Below are 8,355 nucleotides of genomic sequence, written 5' to 3' on the forward strand. Positions count from 1 at the left end.
GTTTGAGTCAGGGTCAAGCTCTGTAGTCCAGGCTAGCCTGCTACTCACCATCTTATGCCTCCACTTCCAGCAGCTAGAACTATAGGCAGGTGCCACGGTGCCCAGAAACTCTTGTTTGGTTGGTTTTTGTTTTTAATTCTTTTATCTGAGGTTCATCCTAGTACACTGAAGTGTGCATACATGCTCTGCAAACTTACTTTTCTCTTAAAATCTCAGGTGCAGGAAATTGAGTTAGCTGTGTCTTGTGTTTATGGAATCTTCTGAGTTATCACCCACCCAAGCTTCCCTGGTCCTTCTCTCACAGACTCACTTTTTATAACCAGAAAGTAGCTTTATTTATTTTTATTTTTTCTCCCCCCTCCCCTGCCCCGCATACCCCAAAACACAAGTCAGTTCATGTTTCTCTAGTTACTCATAGGTAATCAACAGTCTTGTGTGATTTTCAACTATAACCTTGAAGACTTAGTTTAGTTAACCATGATGACTGCAAACCACCCAGCTTGGTGTTAAAGCCTTTCTACCCCAGGGGAAATGATTTCAGAATATACCTTTTTTTTTTTTCTACAATTATTTTTTTACAAAATGGGAGTGGCTGGCCCTTTTGAAGGGCTGAGATTATCTGCAGAGAGGCATCTAGAGCTGATGCTTTCTCAGTGGGAAGTGTCAGACTTTAAGACAATTTCAGGGTGGTTCTGATTTTGCCGTCAGCCTTTGTAAGTCGTATTTTACTGAGTCAGAACTTACTGATTTTCTCACAGGGAGGGCACAGGGGATTGAAAGCTGGGGCCTCACCTGTGCTTGGCAGTCATGCTTAGCACTGGGCCATAGCAGTGGTTTTTATCTAGTTTTCAACTTCATAACTGAAACCATGCACAGTGCTTTCTTGCTATCTCATGTCATATTCCAATTCCCATCTCTTCTTGTCTCTTTCTTTAAAAGAAAAGAAAAGCAAGTGATGTCCCCTGCTCACCCACAGGCCCTCAACCCTCAGTGTGACTGCCCTGTGCTCTCAAAACAACAGTGACAGCGACAAACTGCATTTCACAAGTATTTATTCAGCACATTGGGATGTTTAGGGATCCAGATTTTAGGAAATATCTCAACCCAGTAGTTTCCCCTTTTCTCGGAGGGGCAGCATGACTGGGAACAACAGGAAGAGAAAACTCAGTATTTTTTAGGCAGGCCAGCAGGTCGGAAGTGGTTGGGGTCTTTGCCACTCCGGCCCCACTTGTTGGCAAACTGGTCAGCTCTTGAGTCCTCTGCTCCATGTCCCATGAACTTCTGAATACCCTCTCTGGCATCACTGGAATTAGGATGGACAAGAAGATTTTTAACCAAGCCAACGACAGGCAGTAGCTCCACCCTCAGGACTCTCTCCTCCTGGCTGTGAGGGGAGGGAGAGGCTGGTAGGACCCTGCCCAGGCTGTCGGCCTCACACTGGATGAGCAGCAGCAGCAGCAGGAAGTGGGGGTCATCCCCAAGTAATCACATGACCACCAACCCCTTCCAGTACTATGCACAGAAATGAGGAAGATAAAGAGGTAACGAGTAGTATGCACAGGTTGCAGAAGAGACAGCTCCTTCCTGGCTGTCCAAGGCAGTCAATCTCTGTTCACCCAGACCTCTGTTACCTGATGACTTTAGCAGCCCAGGCTCCCCCGGGACCCCTCCGGGCAGCATCATAGTTCCCCCGAGCATGGAAGTATTTGTCTGAGTTTTTCCAGTTAGCTTTCTTCATGTCAGAGTAGGCTCGCCACATGTCTCTAGACCCTGGAGAGGGAAAAGAGTGATGGGGGTGGTTGTTGTTGAGGTAAAACAGAGGGCTACAATGTCTAGCCAACTCATCCCAGCTTTTCCCAAAACCCACAGAAATGTTGCTAGCTTAAAATAAATAGTTCTTACTGCCCAAAGAAGTACATTTATCGCAATGAACTCCCATCTTAGCTCTGTTGCTGTTTGTCTTTGGCTGTTCAAAAAGCGTGTAAGAAGAGGAGAGGTGATCTCTAGGGAGTGTGTCATCATATGACAACGGCCACCATAAGAAGCTCTCTCTGAAATGGTCCAGGGGAACGTCTAAGGTGTGAGATGAGATCGCTTCCCTTCCTCCTCTCCCCTCCCTCTGCTTCCGATCCTTTCCTTTCTCTTGTGTTCTCTTTTCCTTTAGAGACAGCCTAAGTCTCTGTGTATCCCTGGATGGCCTGAAACTCAGAATCCTTCTGCCTCGGCCTCCCAAGCGCTACAGTTACCACTGCAGCCACAGTTCTTGCCTAGCATAAAGCAATGGAAGAAACTGCTCTCCAGGCAGAGAGAGTGAGCGCAGCTCTGTTCTGAGTCCACCCTGATGTCCAGGATCTATTTCCACCAAGCAGTTCTCAGCACTCCTTCGGAGGTAACAAGGGGGATACAGACTGCCACAAACAGGATGATCGAGACTCTGGGTGGCAATGGACACACTAGGTTTAAAACCCCTACTTCCTCTCCAGGAACAGGGAAGAGTGTTATCCACTTATGCAGAAAAGCTGAGGGAAACGCACGTGGAAGTCCGTGGAAAACGCTCATTTATTATCGCCCCACCCCCTGCCCCCTCTGCTCATTTGTTATCGCCCCACCCCCTGCCCCCTCTGCTCATTTATTATCGCCCCGCCCCCTGCCCGTCTGCTCATTTATTACCGCCCCGCCCCCCTGCTCCTCAGGACGGTGCCACAAACAGAAGGAAGATCTAAACTAAGGACCAGGAGAGTGAGCTGCACACTGAAGGGATCAGATCCAGCTAATGATAAATGGGAAATATCAAAGGTAGTGAGTTAGGGAGAAAGGGGAAGCCTAGGTTCACTTAACTTTCATTGTGAGGCTGAGTTGTGGTGACGCACACCTTTAATCCCAGCACTCAGGAGGCAGAGGCAGATGGATCTCTGTGAATGGGAGGCCACCCTGGTCTACAAGGTGAGTCCAGGACAGCCAGGGCTCGGTTACACAGAGAAATTCTGTCATAAATAAATAAATAAATAAATAATAAATAGTCTGACTGACTGACTGACTGCCTTTTGTTGTTTTATGGCTGGTGGGCTATATTTCCCTTGATGACAGTTTCTTGTCTATGTCTCAGCCTCAATAGACCTATGTCCCAGGTAAGTAAGTCACTGTCTCCTGTTGACGGTGGAGCTGCCTTCCACCCGTGCCATGATCTATTCCTTCTCAGGTAAATAAGTAAGTGTGTGTTCAGAGCTGTATAGTGGCTAACCTGGGCTAAATTCTGCTCTTCCAGGGGTTTTCTAAGATAACTTACGTATGCTCTTTGTACATTGGTTTCCTTAAAGGTGACACCTACGCCACAAGATTAATTTTAATGTATGGAATTCATTTCCATATGCTATTCATTTCCATATGCTATATTCATTATGCTCCTTGGACAATGCCCACTCTGGGTGGCAAACTCAATTAGCCTTGTTTGCTGTCACTGTGGGTTGTCACCTGCTGCCCCGGTTTTCCCCACCGCACCTTCCCTGGAACCAGACATAGACGTGAACTGCTCATCACTCTCCACAAGGGGGCAGTAGAGGCCCACTTCCCCACTTCTATTGGGGCGTCTACATCTTTGACCTACAGATTTCACCTACATTCCCGTGGAAAGACTGCTGTACAAACATTACAGGATCCGAGACTTGGGATCCTCACAGAAAAAGGTCGATACTGAGCAGAAAAGCTACAAACTTCTCAGGAAGAGCCACACCATCACTCTATGGGGATTTTACAAGCATGTTTGCTCTTGATTATGTGGTCCCTGCTCAAGTAAATTCTTAAAACTCAGTAATACAGCCTCCAGCCCCCATCCTTGAAGCCTACCTTGGCCAGCTTCTTTCATGAACTGGACCCATCTTTGGCTGTCAACTCCCAGGATCAAGATGCAAAGAATGATGGCAATGGAAGGCTTCATCCTGCTGTAGGGCCAGGAAAACAAAGATGAGCGTGCCATTTCATGGGATGGAGGATGCTTCTGCAGTGCTGAGCTATCTATCCTTGCACACTGGTAACAAACCCCACTGGATTTCATACATAAACCCACACACGTGTAAACCAAGATTATAGGTAAGGGGGTTCCAGGGAACTCTCTGGTTCTCCATTTCCTCGTATTGCATTAGAATCCCACTGCAAAGGGACCATTGATATAAAGCACATTGCACTCCAATCATGCCAGCTGAAACCCAACTGTAAAGGAAGTTTCCAGAGGGCTCTGTGGTGGCTTTCTAACCAACATAGCTCCCTGCATTGTATCTGTAGAAGGCTATTGAACCCTTCCCTGAATTCACACAGAAGCACACTACAAGTTCCATGCAGAAAGCATAATATCCAGTGAATTCTAACCATCTAGTGGATTCAGGATAGAGACAGAACATTAAACACAACAAGCAAATGCTGGCGGGGAAAAGAATCTGCAAAGAGGAAATGCTGGAAAGTTCTGGCAACTCACCCGTGCTGCGAGCTCCCGCTGGGACCCCAGGTGAGTGGCTTCTGTCCCTTGCTGAGGAGATGTGGCTGGGGATATCTATATATACTGTCACTCCACTAATGAAACAACCCCTGTTTGATCTTGCATAATCCCACTTGCCCATAATTTCTCTTTCAGAAGATAACTTTTCCTTCATGCACATCTTCTTTCCCCAGATTGCATCATCTAGGCATTTCCAGAAATGTGGCCAGTTAGGGTTTTCTGAAGTCTTCCCCATCCTGGTTGGAAATAATCAGGACAAATGCTTTATATCCAGCTTCTTGGGAGGGGAAAGCAATATTAGAAAGAAAAATATGAATGTGTGATAAATCATGGGATCCAATCCAAAGGCTAAGCTAATGCCCTTTCAAAGCTCAGTTCAGGTTTAAGCTGAAGCCTTAGGGGACAGGAGGATGGGAGGCAGAAGCTGGCGTTTAGCACCCAACGCTGCCGAAGATCTCCTCCAGACTCCAGTATACTCCATATTGCTAGGGAAGGTCAGAGAGCAGACTAAATCTAGAGACTCTGATCAACCAGGGACACTAAACAATAAAACAATTTGCTTCAAAGTCACAAAGAAATAACACACCATAAACATGAGGAAGGCCCCCTGGATGCTAAATTATCCTAACAGTGGGTTCAGGCAGAAAGTGGCAAGAGGAGACACAGGAATGCTGGGAAATGACATCAGGAAACAGCTGCTGGAGCCAGAAAAGCAGCACTAGGTTTTGCCATGGGAGTTTATCTTATAAGAAAGACATTCAGACCATGGTCTTCTCTCCTTTACTATCCCCACCCCTTTACGCAAAAGAAAAATTAAATGTATTGAGTTCCCTAGAGAAGGAAGGACGGTATAGCTGCGGCATGGTAGGTGTGGTGAAGGTATCACATTTGGCCTCCTGCTCTAAGAGCCCTGGGCTGGAAGCAGAGGAAAGCAGAGGGGCTAAAAAGAGCCCACCCCGGAAGCAATAGCTCAGGGGTGTTCCCCAAATTGTTTGCTACAAGCAGAGAACTGTGGCTATCTCGTTGGAGAAACAAGCTGATGTAGATAAACCTCGTAAGCTGGAAGGCGGTGAATAATATCCGAGAAGAAGAAGTAACAGCCTAGAAGAATTTGCGTGTAGACCTTTCAGTCGTACTACAAGCCAGAGGATGCTATGGTGCTGTGGCGGACGTTGATACACGTGACGCAGGATGGAGCAGACCAAGCGTGGACACCATGTTAGAGAATTGTTGTCATACATTAAAGCCTTGAAAAGAAAAAAACGCCTCTTCCTAGATTTGGCCTTTATTTTGGTTATTTTGAGCTCTGTGATTGAAAGGGAAAAAAACTGTTCAAAGATTTTCGTCCCTTGGTCCTCAGCCAAGACACTGCCCAAGCTGCCTTTGGCTTAGGAAAAAGATTCTTCCGTGGCTGGCTTGGCTCACGTTGTCCTAGCAGTAAGCAGCTACAACTTCCCACAAGCCCTGCTTGCAAACCTCTTTGGGGAAGTGCTTCACAGAGAACTGTGTGTGAAACCTGCCGCCTCCTCTGTTCTGACTTCCTGGGCATAAACATTTGGTTCCGGGATTATGTATTGACTTCCTCAGCCACTCTAGACTCAAAACTCACTTCCCAAGTATCTACTTTTTCAAACCCCTCTCTTTCCCCCCCCCCTTCCCCTTCCTTCTTCCCCTTCCTCCCCCTCCTCCTCCCCGTCCTCCCCCCTCCCTCTCGTCCCTTTTTAACCTGGCTTTATTTTATGTGTATTTTGCCCAAATGGATGCATGTGATCCACATGAATGAATGCCTGGTGCCTGTAGAGGTCAGAAAATGATGTCAGCGCCCCTGGAACTGGAGTTATAGATGGTTGTGAGCCACCATGAGTACTGGGAATTGAACCCAGGTCCTCTGGAAGACCAGCGAGTGCTTTTAACTGCTGACCCATCTCTCCAGCCCCAACCCCCTTCTTTGATAGAAGGCAAGTGGGTATTTTTCCTAGACATTAAGAAAAGCTCTTCGCATGGACTTTTTCTTTACTAACAATGGTTTAACTAATCCATTGAGAATTCTTTTAAGCTTTTTATTGATTCTTCGTGAAATCTGAAGTGCACACCCAAGTCCCGCTCATCTCCCCATCTCCTCATATCCACCCTTTACCCTTTGCAACCTTGCCCGAAATAACACACATCAACAACAACAGCAGAGCATAGAAGCTAGAGTGTGTCACTGTGTGTCTCCAATGTATTCTTCTGTCCACACATCTTCACTTGAAAATGTTCCTCATAACAAGTCCATTGGTCTGGTTCCAGATCTCTGGCTTTTGTGACAGCACCAATACTGGGTCCTTTTTGGGGATTTCCCCCAGCTATCCTGTTGCTGCCCTATGTCACTGGAGATTCTACAGCTTTGGGTCAGCATGACTGTCCCTTGAATCCCAGCCATTCTCAGATGATATAGATTGTGGGCTGGGCCAACTCAGAGCCCTGGATCTGGGCCTGGGTGGTCGCTGAGCTGGTCTCATATTCACTCTGCCAGGGTGACTAGGCCATCCAGTGCTGCCATCAGCAGGAGGCAGAGTCATCCCTCCTGTTCTCATGCCCTAACGCTGGCTCACTCACACCCCTGCCTGCAGAGCCTGCTCCACTGTGCTGCCCAGTTAAGGAGTGGGGCCCACTCTCTCACATGCAAGGGACTGGGCCAGCTCACCCGTTCTCACACCCTTAGGGCTGGCTCATCTGTGCTTCAGCCTTCAGGGCCAGCTCCTGTGTTGCCCTGTGAGGTGCAGGGCCTGCTCTCCAGCTCTCATGCCCTTGGGGCCAACTCTCACACGTGGAGATGGGGCAAGTAGAAGGACATCATCACCCCTGTGCCTGCACCACCTCATGACAGATGAGTGGCAAGGACCAGCTCTCCCAAGCTCATACCTCCAGTTGTGGGCGCCCACATGCCCTCTCCACCAGGACCAGCTCTACTGTGCTGCCTAGGTGGGGTGCAGAACTAGTCCTCCCGAGCTCATGACCCTGGGGATAGCTTTCCCGATTGCCAGAAGTGACAGGACACAGGAGGGACATCACCTCTGTGCCAGCACCACCCCTATGGCAGACAAGTGAAGGGTCAACTCTCCCACACTCCTGCCACCAAGGCCAGCTCCACTATGCACAAGGCCTGTTCTCCTGAATGCTGCTGCTATTGGTGAGAGATGAGATCGGTTTTCCAGAATGCTGCAATCAGTGAGGAGTGGGGCCAGATCCGCACAGGCCCTGGACATCCACATGGTCCTCTAAGGATGCCCTGACCAGGGACATCTCCATGTCCTCTAGTGATAACATAACCCCTGCAGCTAAATATCCACAGACCCAGACATGCTCTTCACCAGCATCTCAGGCTGGGACTTCACCGTGGTCCCAAGTGGCCAGGCTGGCCACTCACAACAGGCTACTCCTCTCCACCCTGGAGTCTCCAGCTCTATCTGTTTTCATAATACTCAAGCTGCTCCACTTGTCTTTCTCATCTGTCCAGCACAGACTCGCACACTGTGGTTGAGCCACTCCAATGTGGCTGGCGAACCCCTGGGTGACAATCTCCATCTGTGCTCCATGGCATGGCAGTCTGCAGGTGTCTATCTTCCCCCTTCAGTGCTGTGCTGCCTGGATATGATTTGATTTTTATGAGTTCTGGGCATAAAACTATATCTTTGGCCACCAAGCCTGGCTTCAAGATAGGATAAACAGAGGCCTGCCATCTGCTCTGCCCCTGACTGGTTTAAGAACAATGCCAACATCAAGGTGCCTCTGTCCTTTGCCAGGGGAGCATTGAGAATTTTATCCTTTGAACAAACTTCCTTCACATCTCCCAACCCCACCCTCATCTCCCAGCCACCCAGCTT

General features: G+C 48.3%; 1 protein-coding gene across 1 annotated transcript; it reads right to left on the reverse strand.

The window, feature by feature from the left end:
• Positions 1–1,041: 1,041 nt before the first annotated feature.
• On the reverse strand, positions 1,042–4,515 carry LOC110297773 (serum amyloid A-3 protein). The gene is made up of 4 exons (XM_021166746.2): positions 4,469–4,515; positions 3,844–3,938; positions 1,632–1,770; positions 1,042–1,303 (listed from the first exon to the last, which is right to left on the reverse strand). Exons 2-4 carry the CDS (start codon positions 3,932–3,934, stop codon positions 1,165–1,167), a joined length of 369 nt encoding a protein of 122 aa, XP_021022405.1. The 5' UTR covers positions 3,935–3,938; positions 4,469–4,515; the 3' UTR covers positions 1,042–1,164.
• Between the last annotated feature and the right edge of the window lie 3,840 nt (positions 4,516–8,355).

Source organism: Mus caroli, chromosome 7, assembly GCF_900094665.2.
Source record: "Mus caroli chromosome 7, CAROLI_EIJ_v1.1, whole genome shotgun sequence".
NCBI classification, from domain to species: domain Eukaryota; kingdom Metazoa; phylum Chordata; class Mammalia; order Rodentia; family Muridae; genus Mus; species Mus caroli.